The 19,792-nt window shown below is 33.8% G+C and overlaps 2 protein-coding genes and 1 long non-coding RNA gene across 4 annotated transcripts; 2 read left to right on the top strand and 1 right to left on the bottom strand.

Moving 5' to 3' along the window:
* Window positions 1–6,378: 6,378 nt before the first annotated feature.
* LOC131174612 (probable mannitol dehydrogenase) lies at window positions 6,379–8,664 on the bottom strand. The gene is made up of 5 exons (XM_058138366.1): window positions 8,659–8,664; window positions 7,900–8,117; window positions 7,647–7,760; window positions 7,021–7,534; window positions 6,379–6,931 (listed from the first exon to the last, which is right to left on the bottom strand). Exons 1-5 carry the CDS (start codon window positions 8,662–8,664, stop codon window positions 6,719–6,721), a joined length of 1,065 nt encoding a protein of 354 aa, XP_057994349.1. The 3' UTR covers window positions 6,379–6,718.
* Window positions 8,665–8,692: 28 nt separating this feature from the next.
* On the top strand, window positions 8,693–10,144 carry LOC131174735 (uncharacterized). The gene is made up of 4 exons (XR_009144966.1): window positions 8,693–8,924; window positions 9,011–9,192; window positions 9,270–9,329; window positions 9,424–10,144. It is a non-coding gene; the product is annotated as an uncharacterized LOC131174735 (long non-coding RNA).
* A 982-nt stretch (window positions 10,145–11,126) lies between these two features.
* On the top strand, window positions 11,127–17,535 carry LOC131174734 (serine/threonine-protein phosphatase 7 long form homolog). 2 transcript variants are annotated; one of them, XM_058138585.1, is made up of 4 exons: window positions 11,127–15,816; window positions 15,907–15,994; window positions 16,109–16,506; window positions 16,620–17,535. In XM_058138585.1, the coding sequence occupies exon 1, from the start codon at window positions 12,082–12,084 to the stop codon at window positions 13,033–13,035; it is 954 nt and encodes a 317-aa protein (XP_057994568.1). In that variant the 5' UTR covers window positions 11,127–12,081; the 3' UTR covers window positions 13,036–15,816; window positions 15,907–15,994; window positions 16,109–16,506; window positions 16,620–17,535. Both variants share the same exon structure in this region, with proteins under 2 accessions (XP_057994568.1, XP_057994570.1).
* Window positions 17,536–19,792: the final 2,257 nt, after the last annotated feature.

Genomic DNA, 19,792 nt, shown 5'->3' with positions numbered 1-19,792 from the left:
GACCCCAATTGGTATGAGGCCAATTGGAGGTGAAACTAGACCCAAAATAGCCCATTTTCCATGAAGAAACTATGCCCAAATTCTGTCCAAAACTTGACCTAAATACTGCCCAAATTCGGATTTCCCTACACCCAACCTAGAAAATGACCAAATGAATAGTACGTGTTCATTTGGTCATAACTCTCTCTATACTGGTCCAAATGACCTACAATTTTACCCATGGAAAGTTTAGACATAGGGCTACACTTTTTATGAAGACCACTTAACCCAGTTTTGCCTTTAACAAATTCAAATTGTTAGCACAAGTTGGGTCACTGAAACTGCCAACACAGAAAATGACCAAATGAACAGTACGTGTTCATTTGGTCATAACTCTCTCTATACTGGTCCAAATGACCTAAAATTTTACCCATGGAAAGTTTAGACATAGGGCTACACTTTTCATGAAGACCACTTAACCCAGTTTTTCCTTTAACCAATTCAAATTGTTAGCACAAGTTGAGTCACTAAAACTGCCAACTCGGAAATTGTCCAAATTACTGTTCCTTTGGTATGCTTGACCAGTTTTGGCAAAAATGCCATAACTTGGTCTCCAAAGCTGAAAATTGAGTGAAACTAGTGCCAAAAGTTTTATAAGACATAGCACAACAATTTTTATGTTTTGACCAAGCTCTAGAAACCATTGCATCCTAGGGAAAATATTAGCCAAAGTTAGGAATTGAAATCTAGAAAATGTTAAGTTGAATCCAGAATGCCATTTGATACCTGTGTGTTCATTTGGCCATAACTCCCACTAGGAAATTCCATTTGAGATGTCCAATATGATCTGGAAACATGACACTTAGGGCTATAACATTGATTTAGACACCTTTGCCAAATTCTAAGTGTAAAGACCCTAAAAGGAGGGTCAAACATACTGTCTTGAAGTTGGTTATTGCCCTTATAGGACTGAGAGTCTAGGTTAATACACTGACTATAACTCACTATACCAAGCTTGAAAAATTATGAAATTATACCTGGGAGTCCCTAAGACATAGAGGAACATATCTTGTGAAGGAACCTAAGTCTAAAAATGACCATAAAATGATCAAATGACTGGTCAAAATTTATTGACCAGGAATTGTAAATTCTGGACAGCTTAGAGGCAAAGGGACCAGTTATGGTATTATGACCATAACTTGAGTTCTATAACTCCAAATTCAGTGATTCAAAAACTGAAATTCAAGTTTAAACATAGAGGAGCACTTGTTATGAAGGAAGTGTGACTAAATAGACATCCTAACCTAGTCAAATTCCTAGATAAAGATAACACATCAACATGAACCTAAAGAAAGGTTCATGGGAAAAGTGCTATATATGATAATTAAAATACTCATAAGGAAAATTAAATATTAAAAATGATATGAATATGTAAATTGGGACTAATGTCCTATTAATATGAAATTAATGGTACTAACGAACAGTACTAGAAAATAGTAACAGTGAATAGTGCTAAATTAATTAAAAATGTTTAATTGCCCATAGTATACCTAGACTTATTTATTTAGTTTGGATAAATTGGTATACCAATTAGGGACTATAGATAGCAGTACTGCCTATCGTGAAAATCATGAACTGACAATATATGTCTGGTATGATTGTTCTACAGGCTATATGCCTACTTACTGGCCATTGTGCCTACTTTATTTCTAGCTTTACAAGCCTGACAGCGGGTCTCGTGCCCGACAGCTGGCCTCGTGCCTGACAGATGTATACAGGGCAGACATATGGCAGTCTAACCCGTATACTCCCGTGTATCCAGCTTTTATAATTTGTTATAGGTTTTCTTGGGCATTGATAATAATTAATTAATACTGAATATACAATAAGTAAACAAGAAAGATCCCAATAATTTTAATTGTTTCCAAAGTGTAATAAAAAAAAATATAAAAGACCCAGAATTTATGATTTGTAAATATTAATTCAATTGTTTAATTATTGTTATTATAAATTATGCACCACTAAGCGTTATGCTTAGCGCGTTGGTTTTCCATCGCGAGGTATCAAGATCAAGAACGCCACAGTAGTATTTGGACAGAGTTTCGACCAGATCTGCCACCGATCAGAATCACCTCACCAGTCTTTTGTATTTTGGTAGGGCCCATGTATAGACTAGTATTTTGGTTCATTATGTTTAGTCATGATGTATTTCATTTTGGACCTGTAATTAAACTTTGAGATTGAAATGAAAACTTGTAATTTATTATCTATGAATTTCTATATGAATGAAATAGATGATACTTCATTTTTAGATCTCATAAATAATTGTAAATGATATGATACAAGAGAATATGATATGGAAATGTGTGAAATGAATATGAATATGTTAACACGTGATAGTGGAACCCGCCAGATGCTAATAAAACAGAGGAGGATCGGTCCGAGTCTCCACAGAAATAAGATATAAAAAAAAAAATTCTACCCGTAAATTACCTGATTTAAAGGACATTAAAATTTACAATAGACATAACATGACAAGATAAGATAGGGCGCTCCGGCACCGAATGTGGCACTTCTTGCTCGGCTATATAATAGACGGGTAAGGGGCGTTACATTTGTGGTATCAGAGCTGCTCCGCGTGCAACCTTGGGCGATGGTGGGGCAAACCTCAGCGAGGACGCTGAGTCCCATAAGGGGGGTGGATTGTAACACCCTAGGCAAATCCCACATCGGCAAAACACGGGAGAGATGCTGGGTTTATAAGTTGGAGGTCCGTAACCCCTAGTGACGCGTTTTAAAAACCGTGAGGGCTTCAGCCTATAGCGGACAATATCACTAGTGGGCTGGGCTATTACATTTTTGTGGAGACTCGGATGGAGTCTACTCTATTTTTATTAGCGTATGGCAGGTTCCATTTATTTACCTGTTAAAAACAATTTCATATCATATGTTATACTATCAATCTCATTCTTTTCATATGCCATGTCATATCATTTTATTATTCATAAAATTTTCAAGAAAGTAAATTTCATTTCATTCATATAAAATTTATATACAGTAATGTACAGATTATATACAATCCCAAAAATTTAATTATATGTCTTAAACTAATTTGCATCATTTACTTATATACAATAATCAAAATGCAACATCTAAATATACATGAGCCCTACCAAAATGGACTGCTGAGGTGACAACCTACACTGTAGCAGATCTGGTCAAAATTCTGTCCGTGCACTATCACATCTGCTGCCGCTTCTTTGGTCTCTCGTACCTACGTGTAGTAAGAACCAACGCGCTAAGCATATTGCTTAGTGGTGTATAAATTGAAATAAAAATAACTAAGTAATTGAAATAATTATTTTCACGTATAACCTTATAAAGAAATATAGAATTTCATGAATTTAAAATCTTTTACATGTTTATAGAACTTTGGAAGCAATTAAATTAATCAGAATCTTTTCTTTTCGTTTATTCCATGTTCAGTCTTATTACTCATACCTGTGATCTCTTCGTGTACTTATTTAAATTTAAGGCTTATTACTCTTATCTGTGCCCAAATAATTCATAACAAACTATAAAGACTGGATAAAAGGAATATACTAGTTAAATATCCGTATGTCTTACATGTATACATCTGTCATGTTAGGCACAAGGCTAGCGGGCAGGCATAAAGTTAGAAATAAAATCAGGCACAATGGCTAATGGGCAGGCATGAAGCTTGAAGAACAACCATATCAGACATATGTTGTCTATCAATGATCATTCTTGTGGGTAGTACTGCAACCAGTAATCCCTAATTGGTATACCAATCGATCTATGCTATATATATAAGTATACTTTGGACAAATTAGTATTATTAAGTACTTGTAATTTCATTATTTCATGATATGTACTAATTGTGTTTCATAACATTTTCATGTCACTTGTAATGGGAAACATAAGTCCCACATATATATTCATATTATTTTTATGTTTAACAAGTCATTTTGATCAATTTTATATCATATGCTAAGTTATTTTATGAACCTTTCTCAAGGTCCAGATTTGGTGTCTTTACTTCACCTAGCAAATTGTTCAAGATATGGCCACTCTTTGGCCACACTTCCTTCATGGAAGTTGTTCCTCTATGTCTTGTCTTTGTTTTCCTTTTTTATTCATGTCATTTGGAGTTTTAGAACTCAAGTTATGGTCAAAAAACCAAAATTGGTTCATTAACTCACTCTAATTCCAGAACCAGGTAGATTCTAGAATTAATTTTTTCCTAATTATTTAGATATGTTACAGCCACTTTTAGGCCTAATATTCTTCATAGGAGTTATTACTCTATGTCTTAAGATCACTCAGATTTAAGATTTGCAATTTTTCAAGTTTTATAGAATTAATTATAGCAAATTAATTGGCCTGGACTCAAGTACCCTGTGCCTTCAGGATTCCAAGTTCAGGTCAGTGGTTTTGTCTCCCATTTTAGGGTTCTTACACTCAAAATTTTAGGAAAGTTTATAAATCAAAGTTGGAGCCCTATCTCTTAGGTTTTCAGAACAGTTTGGCTCATCCCAATTGGAGTTTTTTACTAAAAGTTATAGTATAAAAACTATTCTATAGTCAAGTGGTTTTTTGGTTCTATTTCAGATTTTGGCATACTGACTTGTCCTAGTTAATTGACTTAGTTCCATTGGGTTCTAGGTTTTGGTCAAAACACCAAAATTGTAGTTTTAGGTCTTATAGAGACTTTGACTTTTGTTTCACTGTATTTTCAATTTTGTGGATCAAGTTATGGTATTTTTTCTAAAACTGGTCGGATAGGTTCAAGTCCAGAATTTCTGGTCAGTTTGGTTCTGGACAGAATTGGTGACCTAAATTGTGCTAGGAATTTGGTTGGGTTAGAGGTAGAATTAGGTTCTATATTCTTCATGAAAAATGTGACCCTATGTCTAACCTTTCCAATGGTTCAAGAACCAGGTCATTCTGACCTTCCTATAGTAAGTTATGGCCATTTGAACATTTACTGTTTATTTGGTCATTTTTCCAGGGCCAGATTAGGATTGTCCAGATTCAAGCAGTTTTTAGGCCAGGTTAGGGACAGTTTTTGGGTATGGTTTCTTCATACAAAATGGGGCATTATGACCTAGTTTCATCTCCAATTGGCCTCACACCAATTGGAGTAACACAACTCTACTTATGGCTCAATAGTCACACTAGACTCATAAGTCCCAAAACCTGTGTGAAAATGTAATACTCTCAATTTCAATTCATCCCAACTCCCAAACTTCAATTGACATTCATAGTACTTCTAATAGTCAACAATTGGTCTCAACATCATTAATTTTCAAGTCATACACAAAGTTCCCAAAGTTAGGTCAAAACCCTAACTCAAAATCACAATCTCTTGCAAACACATGCCAATCAACTTAATTATTACATATACTCATCAATAACACTAATAAACTTAATTAATTTCATCAAAACCATCAAACCCCAACTCTTGTCATGGCTGCTGAATTCTAGGGTTCTATATACACATGGTATTTCTTTTTAATTTCATGCAATTTTGTCTTAGTTTGACATACTTATACTAGTTAAAGAAGAAAATGGGGTGCATAGTACACTAACCTTGTTTGTGTCCAACTTGGACTTGCTAAACTTTAAATTTTTCTTCACTTCTTGGCTGTCACTATCTTCCTCAATGTCTAAAAGTAAGTTTTAGTGAAGGGAGGTATGGATTTTAGGGTTAAATGGCATGGGAAATCAAGTTAGAAGAGAAAACAATGGCGGAAGCTTGGAGGGGGTGTTGGTTCAGCCATGGAAGAACAAAAAGGAAGAAGAAGACTAAATAGGATAAGAAATAATTAATTGAAGTTGTCTTATATATATACATATATGTCTAAGTTTAATTGGCCTAATATTTTAATTATGTCATCTTATGTCATGCTTACATCATAATTAATTTCCTTTTTCTTTTCTTTCTTTTCCTTTCTTCTTTCTTTTCTCATTTCCATAAATAATTTCATAATTTTAATTTATTTTTTTGTGTTTTAATCTCTCTCATTTAATTGAGATTTAGGTCAAAATTCATTACTGGGGTGAAATGACCAAAATGCACCTTGTTGGACTTATCGAATTATAACTGTCCTTACCGATTAGCTAAATTTTCTTAGATTTTTCTTTGTTATTTTTATTATCATTTAGACTTCATAATTCCTTCAATTTAATCCAAAATATTTATTTCAATTTAATCCAAAATACTACCTAAATAAGGGCATTACAAGTTTACTAAATGTTGAATCAACATTTTTCATGTTGATAGAAGAGTTGATCCCATGGACTTTTGCAATGTTTGTGCTTTGTTTAATTTTTAGAATTAAAATTAAAAAAAAAAATGCGTTCACTCATATCCAATTTATTAAAATTGCTCCTAATGATATTTTATTATGAGGGAGTAGACCACAAAATCCTCAAACATAACAATTACATAAAAATTGAAATACATATATAAATTAAATTCAGTGGGTAGACTTGATTGTGTTGCTAATATCAATAACAAATCGATATCTAACATCAGCTTTCAACATGCGTTCCATGGCAGTGTTCACATACTCAATTGGGATAACTTCAATGTCTGCTGTTATGTTGTGTTTGGCTGCAAAATTAATCATTTCTTGTGTTTCCTCCATTCCCCCAAAGCCACTACCTCACACCATCTTCCTTCCTGTCAATAGTAAATATATATTTGACATTGTTAATTAATTTTTATTTGAATTATGAGTAAGAAGGAGACATATAGGAATGGACAATTACCCATTAACAAAGGAAAGGCTGCTAGCTCAAGTGGCTTCTCTGGAGCACCAACCAAAATCAGCTTTCCATTAGTCTTCAATAGCCCAATCAAAGGTAATAGAGGGTGCGTTGCAGACACCGTATCAATTATACCATCCATTGTGCCCATTGTAGCCTGTACCAGCAAGATTTATCAGGATCAGAATTTAAGTATACATGCACATAGGCAACTTCTCTTGAGTGTAAATTATAAATTATACGTACCTTCATTTGATCTTGGTCACGGCTAACCAAAAATGAATCAGCACCAAGATGTTCAACAGCCTCCTGTTTCTTGCTAGGTGAGGTGCTAATCACAGTCACCTTAACCCCCATACGCTTGGCAAATTTCACTGCCATATGACCTAGCCCACCGAGGCCAACTACGCCCACATGCATGCCGGGCTTGTCAAGTCCATAATATTTTAAGGGGCTGTACACCGTGATTCCAGCACAAAGGAGAGGAGCAGTAGAATCAAGAGGCAAGCTATCTGGAATACGAACGATGAAGTGCTCATCGGCAACCATGATGTCAGAGTACCCGCCGTAAGTGATGGTTCCGTCATAGTACTTCGCACCATAGGTGAGTATCATTTCTGCGCAGTAATTTTCAAGATTGTTCGTGCAGTTATGGCAGGAGTGGCATGATCCCACAATGCAGCCCACACCAACTTTATCTCCCACCTTGAATTTTTCCACTTTGCTGCCAACCTCTGTCACCACCCCCACAATCTCATGTCTGCATCATAAAATTACCAGAAAAGATCATTTTTAATATTGGTTGATGGGGTTCCAACGCTTAACTTTACACCGTTAAACATTTTAATTGCTAATGTGATCAGAATACGTACCCAGGGACAAGAGGGTAAGTGGAAATGCCCCATTCATTCTTGACCATGTGAAGGTCCGAGTGGCACATTCCACAGTAAAGAACCTTGAAACAAACGTCTTTCTCTCCTGTTGCCCTGCACAAACATGTCATTTATGGATAATTAGGAAGAACTGGATTATCGAATTTGTTCTCAGACATTTAAGAAAAAGAAGATTTGTTGATTTAAAAAGAGATACAAGAAAGATTTATGGAATTATAAGAAGAAAAAGAACCTCCTAGAGAAGTTGAAGGGAGAAAGGACACCAGATTCGTCTCTTGCAGCCCATCCAAATGCCTGTTTGGGATGTGCTCTTCCTCTGGCAATTTGCCTACCATTTTTCTTCGCAAGAAATTTAGATGGAAAATACAATATAGCAAAGAGGTTTGCAGATGAGTCGAAAGCAGATAGCTTGAATGCTAGCTTCTGGTGATGGGTTAGGGGGTACGTGCCCTTCAATATATATAGTAGTTGGAAGTTGGAAGAATCTTGGTTGGGCGATGGAGTGATGACGTATTAGGTGAGCTTTCCTCTTTGGGCCTTACGTATCGGCTGACCGAAGAGCCAGCCGCAAGACTAGGAAGAAGTCAAAAGAACACAGAAAATTTTAAAATAAGGCTGCTTACGTAATCAAATATGTAATAATTACACTATTTATTTCATTTTTTTATTATATTATTTTAAAAATATTAAATATAATAAAATAATAATTATATTATGAAATCAATTAAATTTAATAAGAGAATAACAGGCTCATTAAAAAAGATCTCATATTTTTTTAAGTTATTATTATAATTATTTTTGTCTAATGACATCAAAAATTTAAATATTTACAAGTATTACCTTTTAATCTAGTTCTTTTAATTGTGAACCAATTGATAGATTTTGAAATTTTAATTAAATTTTATTCAATTTTCGAATTAAATTTGGGAGTGTGCCCCTTGACATAGATGTCATCACACCTGACATTTTTTTATTATATTTGAGTGAGTACCATCATCGAAAGGGTAAACTTGTAATATATCAAATTTCTTCCTGCACTTTCTTCATCCTCCTCCATCACCAACGATGTATCAAATCTAAGCTCTCTAGCCCCTGAAATCAAAACCATAACCCTCTCTCAATATTTCATTCTATTCTTCTTCTTTTTTCGGTCCAATAAGGCATCATATGCTCAAGATTCCTCCTCACAGACACTCTAATCTCAAGCGACTTACCTCCCGCATCGTTCAACTCATTCGTTGAAGATAGCTCCAACAAGTATTTTCTCTTCCTCTTCAAATTCTCATTCCGATTCTCAACCCTAATTCTTGATTAATGATTATCCATTTTGCCTTCATTGATAGATTTGTTGGGAAATTGACGTTGCCAAGAGACAATATGCCAAGCTGAACCCAACTGATATGATGCAGTGATGGAGGCCTGTGTTTGCTGCTACGATATTAATTCAGTTCTTCGAATATTTTGTGAAATGTTGAAGCCGGAAAGTTGTGGCGTTGATGGGATCACATATGGTACACTATTGAAGGTACTCCCGCTTCTTCTAAATTTCCAAACATCAATATGAATCCTTCTTCTTCTTCTTCTTAATTCGCTATTTGAAAGGGTTTGGGAGATGCTCGAAGAATCAATGAAGCATTTCAAATACTTGGTCCCTGGAACAAGGTTTTGTTTTCCCCCAAAACAATAGAATATGTTTTTTGCGTTACCATTACTATCATTGGGCTTACTTCTATTTGCCTTGCTTGCTCTGTTGTAGTGTAGGAGATATATGGGTTAATTAGCGTAAGAGTGTGCCGTGAGAACGAAAATACGGAAAAAGGGTTGATAATCCAAATTTTACCGAAACGGAGTGGGGAGAAAATAGAGACGCTGGACGCTATCAACGATGGCGTGCAGGGAGCCACGAAGCCCGGACACCAGTCAAAGAAGCGTGCAGCAGGACGCTAGTGACAGAAGTGTCCAAATGCGGGACGCCAGTAATAGAAGCGTCCAAATGTGGGAAGCTATCAATGACAGCGTGCAGCAGAGATTCTCTACAGAGGCTCGGTAATGCAGTCTCGTCGCCTGCGTCGCGTGCCCGTGGCGTCCCGTCGCATCCCGTCAAGGCAGAATGAACAGATGACGCTTCTCAAACTAGCATCCCAAGCTCCCACTCAACCTCGATTTAAACACCACCAACTGCCTCTCTCGTCTCTCTCATTCGTCCCTCTCTTTTACTCCCTTTCTTCTCCCATGTTCAAGCTGCTTCTCCCTTCTCGCGGAACTGCTTGTTGAAGCAGGTGGTGGAGGTTTTCGGTGGACCAAGAAATTTTGTTGTGCTTGCATCCCTGGTACGTATTTTAGTTTTTTAAGGAAATAGATATATATTATATTTAAATATTTGAGTGTTTCATATATTTATATTTGTAGAAAATTGATGAAATATTTGTTAAATATGCATGCATTTATACGTAGTTGTTGAGTAATATTTTACAAATGTTAGGGGATATTGTCATATATTAGAAGAAAAATGAGTGATTTATTATTAATATTTTGAAATGAATTTTTTTGAATAATATATATTTAATTTTTATAATTTTTAACTAGTTTATAGATAATCTTAAAAATTAAAGGAAATATTTTTAACAATATATATATTTATATATAAATAATAGTATAATATTTTGATAAATGATGAAATTTATTAAAAATATAAAATTTTATACAAAAGAATAAATGAATAGGAAAATTCTTTTATAATATATTATATAAAAGAATGAAATGAAATAGATAAGATAATAGTATATTCTTAATAAAAAGTTTAATTATGGAAGAAAATAAATTTAATGTAAACTAGAAATTTAAGGATAATAGGAAAAGTTAATTTAATCTAAATAGTAGTTTAATTGAAAAAAAATTTAGTACTGGGTTAAGGTTCGAAAGGAATATATATATATATATATATACTTTGAAAAATTGTAAAAGTTAGTGAAAAAAGAGAAAAATAATAGGAAATTTAGTTTATAATATATTATATTAAAGAATAAAATAAAAGAGATAATATAATATTATATTCTTAATATAATTAAAAAAAATTAATAAATACCATAAATAGCCGAAATAAAGTTTATATTAGTTAAAACATAAAAAATATATTTTTTTTAAAATATAGTAGTTGAATATGTAGATTAGAAATATTTAATGTAAAAACTATAGAAAGTAGAAAAAATTTCAAGCAAAATAGTGTTTATAATATTTTATAATAAAGAATGTAGAGAATATATAATATAAATGAATATTATTAAGTTGATAGCTCAAACAAAAATAAAAAAAATAAAAGAAATTATAATAATTGAATATTTGTGGTTAACCTAATCGATTATGAGAATTCAGAAAATCAAAAAATAATTAAATGAATCGAACCAGAAAACCAAATTGGTTCGATTCATTTTTTTTTTTTTTTCAACAACTATAGTTGAATATATGAGGTGAACCGGACTGTTTATCTGAGTACTTATAGAATTTCTTAGGTGAACCGAATCAAACCGCAGCAGCATTAGGTTTGATTTTTTTAAAAAAATTTAGATTTGAATTAAAATTTTAATAGGTTTGGCCGAAATAAAGAACCAAACTGCATATTTATTTGAATTCCTTTTTTTTTTTTTTACAAAGTTAGGCAATACTATTAATTATAATTTTTCTTATGTGTCATTCAAATAACTAGGATTCTTATTTAATCAGAAAAATGTCAATTCCATCGTTTGCTACCTTATATTAGGATGGAGAAATTATTATTGATGGTGAAGGCTGCGACTATTGTGAGGGTTCATCAACAGTCATTACCATTGGTAGACGCATGGATTTTGGTACTTTAGGTGTGAAAATAGTGCGTGCAATTGATCTTGAAGCTGGGTGTGAATTTATATCGAATATCTTTTTCAGATAACCCATTGAAGGAGATGGTTCAGTGAAATGGGACTGTATGGGTTTGACTAATGATGATGATGTAAATATTATGTTTAATTTTATTGATGAAATTGGAGGTATGTCATCGATAGAATTATATATTGATATTTTTCGACCGGATGCATCTAGAAATATTGTTGATGAAGCGGGACCATCAAATGTTAATACTACTGATGAGGTAGTTGTTCGCTATCAATAGTCTGAACTTGATAGTAGTACGTTTGAGGATAAAGTTTTGGGGGTTATCAATGAATCTGAAGATATTTGTGAACGTCGATGGGTGTACGATTCAAACGAATCATACTTTTCTGATAGTCATTATTGCCCCAATAATGGTGTCGATGAAGAGGATTCTGATGAACAATGGATTGATAGTGATGAGGCAAACTTCAATCAGGATGTTGAGCATGATAATGAGGTAGTAGTCAACTTGCCTTCATACTATAACATTCATGTTGCAAACCTAATAATGTGTATTGTCCATCCTCCACCTTACTATGAATTAGATTTTTCATTGCTAACAGTTGATCCATGGTCAAAACTGCAATATAGTTCAATGTGGAATCCATCGAATGAGTTTGAAGTTGGAATGACATTTCCGTCTAGAGAGGTTGTCCAAAGAGCTGCCAAAGAATATCATTTACTTAGGCACCATGACTTTTCTTATGATGAGACAAAGAGCAAAACGTATGCTATAAGGTACAAATATAGAAACAACAATTGTAAGTGGAGAATGCGTGCGTCTTGTCGGGAAGGATCTGATATATGGAAAATTACTCGATCTAACGGACCCCATACATGTGTTAATCCATCAATCTCACAAGATCATAGGCAATTGGATAGCAAATTTATATATACTTTCATCCTAGCAATTGTACGAGAACAGCAAAATGTGAATATATCTGCGTTACAAGCAGAAATCAAAGATAAGGTTGGATATATGCCGAGTTATCGGAAGATGTGGGAGGCTAGACACGATGCAGTTGTTAAGATATTTAGTGGTTGGGAGGAATCTTTTACAAGATTGCATCAATTCATGCTTGCGTTGTGCAAACACAACCCCGATTCTTTGTTCTTGATTGAAGATGACCCTCTGTTTGTTAATAATAAATTAAAACCTGAGAATCGGGTTTTCGATAGGATGTTTTGGGCATTCAAACAAACAATTGAAGGTTTCAAGCACTGTCGGCCAGTTATTTTTATAGACTCCACATTTTTATATGAAAAGTACAAAGAGTGTTTATTTTGTGCTACGGGACTGGACAGCAATAACCATATTTTTCCTATTGCATGGGCAATAGTTGATTGTGAAAATACAAGGAACTGGGATTGGTTCATGTCTTGTTTACGGGTGTTTGTGACTGATCGTTCTGATATTTGTGTTATATCAGACAGACATATTGCCATAAAAAAAGCAATGTAGCAAGATTGGTGGCAGCCTCCTAATGGACATCATCGATACTGCTTAAGACACGTACTGAGCAATTATAACACGAAGTTTAAAAATCCTGACATGAAAGAAGCTCTCCGAAAGGAAGGTTAGTTTTTGCCAAAGAATATTATTTTTGCAAGCATTAATTGCATTTTCAATGTTATATAATACAAAAATGTCAATTTTTTTTTAACAGCTCACCAAATTCAGAAAAAGAAATTTTATGATGCCATGGACACAATCAAGAGCGAGCATCCAGATACGTTTGAATGGGCCAGAAATATACCATTGGAGAAATGGACACGTTCTTATGATGGAGGAAAAAGGTATGGCTCCATGAAAACCAATACCGTTGAGTCAGTTAATGGAATGCTTAAGGGGATTCATGCACTACCAATAACTATAATGGTAGAGAAAATATTTTTCCAATGTGTCCAATATTTTGACACACGCCGCACGACCTTCTGCGAATAATTGCAGCTGGGCTTCAACTTAACCCCGGCATGTCGTCAAATTTTCAATGAAAATTTAAATGAAGCAAACTCACTTAATGTTCGATTATTTAATCACGATTGTGGTGAATTTGAAGTTTGGAAGGATAGAACTGAGGCAACCACATCGTCAAACTTGATGAGAGGACATGCACATGTGAGAAGTTTCAAGAGATACGTATTCCATGTTCTCATGTCATAGCAGCATGCCAATCAATGTCAATCAATTATGAGCAATATGTTTCAAATTATTAGACATTGGAACGAACGCTTAAGTGCTATGAGCGACAGTTTCATGCACTTGGATATCATGATGATTGGCCAACAGACAATGATCCAATCCTTGTACCTGACCCAAATCGGAAAAGGTCTAAAGGAAAACCAACTTCTTTAAGGAAGACGAATGAAATGGATTGGATGGTGATTCAAAAAAGAGGGGATCCGTCTAAAATCCATTGAAGGACACTATTTTCAAATACTTTGTATTATTATCATAAATTGTTGGACACAGTTTTCATTATTATGTTTTCATTTTATGTGTATTATTACCCCCCTGTTGTTAGGTTACGTACTTTTCAATTTTATCTTAAATTATTGCATTATTTAATATAATTACTGCATTATGATTTATTTCGTATATATTTATTTATGCTCTCTTTTGTTTATGACTTAGATAAAATAATGGCTCGTATATTGCGCACTCTGAAAAGAATTGTCAGTCAATAACAGCGGGCAAGAGTACATGGTTTAATTAGGAATTTGATTAATCTACCTATGGAAGTAACACCATCAACTACAGGAGATTACCTACTCTGCATTGTTAAGCATATGATAAGGGTGAATGGGCTAATTCAACAAATCATATGGGAAGGAGAGCTATTAACATATAAACCTAGATATTTGGCTTTAAAGTCAGCTTTAGTTGTGTCCAGGATAAAGGTACACTTGACAGTGTATGGTGAAAATTAGAAGCTAACCGTATCCCATCATATTTACTACTTCTTAAAGGATTTGTCAAAGAATATGCTAATTGGGTCACTACAAGGACAATGTGTCGCGCGAGTGGTATAAAAATGCGTGATAGGAAGAAACATACTCTGGTAAAGCCCTGTTTACCTAAAATCGACTACACATTGGAGAAAGATATTTATGACGAGCTAATTAGATCATGTCCTGTAAATCAAATAGTCAGACTGACCTAATTAGTTGATGTAGTAAATAATGTTGATGTGGTAAACAATGATGTACTTGTATCTTTGCATTGACTATGTAATGTAGACTTATTGATTAATGCATTGAATGAGAAATTTTTATTTATACCATTTAATACATGTATTAAATATTTTTTTTACCATTCATGTTTTATTTACTGTATAAGGAAAATATGTGCATTGTTTTACTTGTCACAAATACAAAATGAAAATGTATATTTAATATAATGAATAGGTATGGCTAATCAACAAACAAGCAGAGATTACATTGTGCCAGGTCCAATTGATCCAGAGCTTCTATGACTCCAGTCACAACACCGTTCTGAAGGGATTTGGACTAGTACAATGGATCATGAGGTGCTTACGTGTAGAAGGCAGGGGGACATATTGCATGCTGACATTGATGACCGAATTGTTCCTCATCTCCACGATTCTGGATTTATTGGAATTGCTAGATTAGGATTTTTTCCCCTTGACTGGCACCTTATTAGTGCCTTTGTAGAGCGATGGCGACCGGAAACTCATACATTTATGATGCCAATTGGGGAGTGCACAATCAGTCTTCAAGATGTTGGCATTATCACCGGATTGCCAATACATGGTTCTACAGTAACTGGAATGTCACGAGCCAAATGGCCAAAAGTTTGTGAGCTCTTATTGGGAGCTGGACCACCTCCAGAAATGATTCAAGGACATACATTAAAATTATCATGGCTAACTGATGAGTTTGGAGCTATTCCACATGAAGTTGATGATTTAACAGTGTTATGGCATGCAAGAGCATTCATATTACGACTCATCGGTTCAATATTTCCCGACAAGACAAACTCACGTGTGAACTTGATGTTCCTACCCCTATTAGAAAACTTGAGGCAAGCTGCGACATACAGTTGGGGTGGAGCTTGCTTAGCCTTCCTTTATCGTGAGCTTTATCGTGTTGTCGTTACTGAAGCAAATGAGATTTCAGGACCCCTGTTCATATTGCAAATCCAGGCTTGGGAGAGATTTAAAATAATCTCTCCATCAATAAGAGATCCATCGGCACTTCATGATGCACCCCTAGGTGCTAGGTATGTAACTAAATTTATATTTTTTCCATTAAATAATCAAAAAATTGATTTTTATTGCATTATATTTTAAATTTTCTTATCAACTAACAGGTGGAGTAGAGCTCGACAGATCATTGAAGTTACAACCCATGTACTACAAAAAATTCGATACAATCTTGATCGAATGCGACCTGAAGATGTAAATCAAAATTCTCAAAATCTGACTTAAAATAGTGTTATATTTTTTTCCTATATTAATCACTTTATGTTTTGCAAATTTAATACTTCATGTTTTGCTCATTTTCACTTGCAGATTACAGGGAACCATATAATGAGGAATTGTTGGATGAGCTGCCCGACATGTGCATACAGGGCCGTCCCATATGGAAGGCAGTGGTGCCATTAATTTGCTTCCATATTATTGAATGGCACCAGCCTGATAGAGTGATGAGGCAGTTTGGTTTGGCCCAACCTATTCCACGACGACCGATGCAAACAGATGAGTTACATGAGATTACTCTCCGATTTAGTGAGAGTAATTGGGCGCACCACCATGCGACGTACATTAATCATTGGAATAGGCGAGAACATTACATTGTTCAAGGGCAAGAAATGGCACAACCACTCCACCATCATTCTGAATATATGGAGTGATATCGTCGAGTTGCAAGACGTTGGATCTCAATAAGTGGAGCTGCCATTGGTTGTGTGGTAATCATTTACAATACATATTTTTTCATTATTAAATACTTAGTAATAATAATTTTTAATTACAGTGTTTAACATAAACTGTAACATAATACATGGACTTCATATTTTTACAGGAGGATGCAATTGAGGATTGTTTGCTAAAATTATAGAACCCATCAACGGAAAATGTGGCTGAAGTTAAACATACATTAAGAAAAATGATGATTGCTCTAGAGGAAGAAAGTCGGCTTTGCCAAATGCCACCTCCTCAATCCGCACCTCAAGCAACAACCTTTAATGATGAATTAGAAGAGGGCCAACCCATTAACCAGCCTGAGCCCTCACATAGAGCAGCACGACGCTGATCACGTTCTGCTCGACGTCGTCAACATCCAGTGCGTCCAGCCTCTCCTCCCGATGATGCTTTGCCCCCACCTGTCGCATTCCACCCTTACTGCATCACATCAGCGCCTGATCATTCTAATCCTATTCCCTCGGCTCCTTCACTATCTGACCCTGCTCATTACACTGGTTGGATGGCTACCCCATCAATGCCTGGCCCATCAACACCATGGATGTCATATCAAACTCAAATGCAAAACAGAAGCACATTCGACTTTACTGAGAGTCAACAGCCGCAAACACCATTCGGTGGCGTATTTGCTCCATTTGGCAGACCATCAAGCATTGGGCCATCACACTATACGTCAGGTCAATTTAGTGGATATGGGTCAGAACAATACTTTGCACCATATCATTCTGGTGCCTTAGGCCATATTCCATCTGCTGCGGGTCTATTTGGATACCATGAACAAAGTGCTGTGCATTATACTGCAGGGGGGGAATCATCGGGACAACATCAAGGGCAAGCTAGCCAACCCAAAGATGCACAAGGTCATCCAGCAGAACATCAAGAAGGGGGAGAACATCGAGTTCTTCGACCGAGACGACATATACGAAGACCTGGTTGTGGCACATGACTGATTTAAATATTTGTTATCATTTATATATTAATTATGAAAACTTCTCTCAAGTTATTTCTCGCTTTAAGTCAATTGCTACAATATGTTAGTGACAATTTTTATATTTTTTGCACAATTAAATTTCCTACAAATTTTTAATAACTTAATTTGGCACTAACTGAAAATCAATTACAGTATTTAAATTTTATATTGTTATACATGCTAACACATAATAAATAATAATTTCATTTCTTTTAAAATTTAAATTTATTAATTGCTATCAACAAAATAAATTATTCCTAATTATAATAAGAATAAAAATTAATATTAAAGCAACGAATTTTACTTAATTTCTTATAAATTTCAATTTCAATTTTTTTAACTTGTATTAATTATTATAAATTTTTATATGAGTATGGCCTCAGGATGCTAAATACTTTCAATTCAATTGTACAATATTTAATTTCTTTAAATCTATAAAATTAATTATTCTTTTAATAATTACAATTTAAATTTTTATTCAAAAAATTTAGTTCAAATAATATTTTTATTTTATAAAACTCACATATTTTTTTAAAAAATTATAGTATATATTTTTTTATTTTTTTCACATAAAATTTCTAGTAATTTGAAAATGCACAATATCCTTTTACATTTAACATTTAATTTCCTTAAATATAAAAAAATAATTATTTACACTTTAATAAAAATTATACTACATATTTTTTGTTAATTTAATACAATTACAATTCTACACTTTAATATTTTAAATTTACAAAACTATTATATTTAAAAAAATAAAAAATAAGTTATTATTTTTTGGGCAAAAATGCTTTGTGGAAATCGCTACTCATAGTAGCGTTTTGGTAGAAAGTTGATGTCAAAACGCTATTATCAGTGGCGTTTTGATAGAAATGCTATTGTCACTAGCATTTTGAATCAAAATGCTATTATTAGTGGCGTTTTTATACTAAAATGCTATTATTAGTGGCGTTTTTATACTAAAACGCTATTACCATTAGCGTTTGACGATAATGTTCTGGAACGCTATTTTTAATAGCGTTTTGGACATTAAAACGCTACTGATAATAGCATTTTTACACTCTGACTTTTTCTCACCCCAGTCAGGTAAATTTTACACATCGCACTCAATTTTAGTAATTTTAGTTTCTACGTTACCCTTGTACGGTCAATTTCCCGAGATATATGCTGCACTAATGGCCTTCTTGCACATTATGGTTTTTCACTTCTTGAAGGAGGCAATCCTCCTATCTTGATTGAACGCAAACTTGGCAGAGCAAAATGCAGATAATGATGGAATGTGCTATGCATCAAACTAGTGAAGGAGAAGGAAAAATCATCAACCTGATGATGATAGCTGCTTTGAAGAAGGAAGAAGAAAGAATGAACTTTTAATTTAGGGTATAGGATTATGGAAGTTGCAAATTTAGCCCTTTTTTTTTTTTTTAACTTGCTATGTGTCATGTAAGACCTACCCAAAATATAATAAAAAATTGTCAGTTGTGATGACACCTTAGCAGGGCAATCTCCTCCGATTTCAATTTCAAATCTGAATAAAATTTAATCAAAATTTTAAAATCTGATTAATTGATTCAAAATTAGAAAAATTTGATTAAAACACTGTAGCTCGCAAAGGCTTGGATTGTTGGCTCCATTAGGCCCTTTTTTTTCATATTTTCTATAAATAATTGGTTCTCTCACAATAATCTGATTCTTGAATTTATGCTTTGAGTTCTATCAAAAGATTGGAAGAACTTTAGTTGAGAGGCCTTTTATTAGTTTTTTAATTTTTAATGTTTGTCTCTATATCGTATGGAGTCAGTGACAAATGCAAAAATTCAATTGAGAGGTCCAATTAAAATATGTTACTTATAAAAATAACATACATAAAATAAATATAAGTTAGACAAGAGAATTTCTAATACAAAATTAATATGCTGTTATAATTAATTGAATTACAATGCTAGTAGTTTATTATTTGTTAAATGAAATTTATTCATAATAATTTTATTGTCAATACTTGTAAATACATCTATTTTAATATAAATTATCAAACAATCATTCAACAGTTCATTGCTCGTCTATTATAAAGTGAACTTTTAATAACATATCACTTAAATATGAATATATTTCATAAAATTATTACTAAATATCTCATAATTTTAACGGGACTGAACTACAATGACAAAAATTAGTTAATAATATTGTTAGGCAATTAGAAAAAAGAAAAAAGAGTATGTTGAAATTTCTTAAGAAAATTGATTGACGCTCATCCCCAAAAGCTATTAAGAGGGGAGAAGTGTTCAAAGTCTTATAAAAAACAC

This window comes from Hevea brasiliensis, chromosome 16 (genome assembly GCF_030052815.1).
Source record: "Hevea brasiliensis isolate MT/VB/25A 57/8 chromosome 16, ASM3005281v1, whole genome shotgun sequence".
Lineage (NCBI taxonomy): Eukaryota > Viridiplantae > Streptophyta > Magnoliopsida > Malpighiales > Euphorbiaceae > Hevea > Hevea brasiliensis.
The sequence above is the reverse complement of the archived record's forward strand: the minus strand, read 5'-3'. Positions and strand labels throughout refer to the sequence as shown.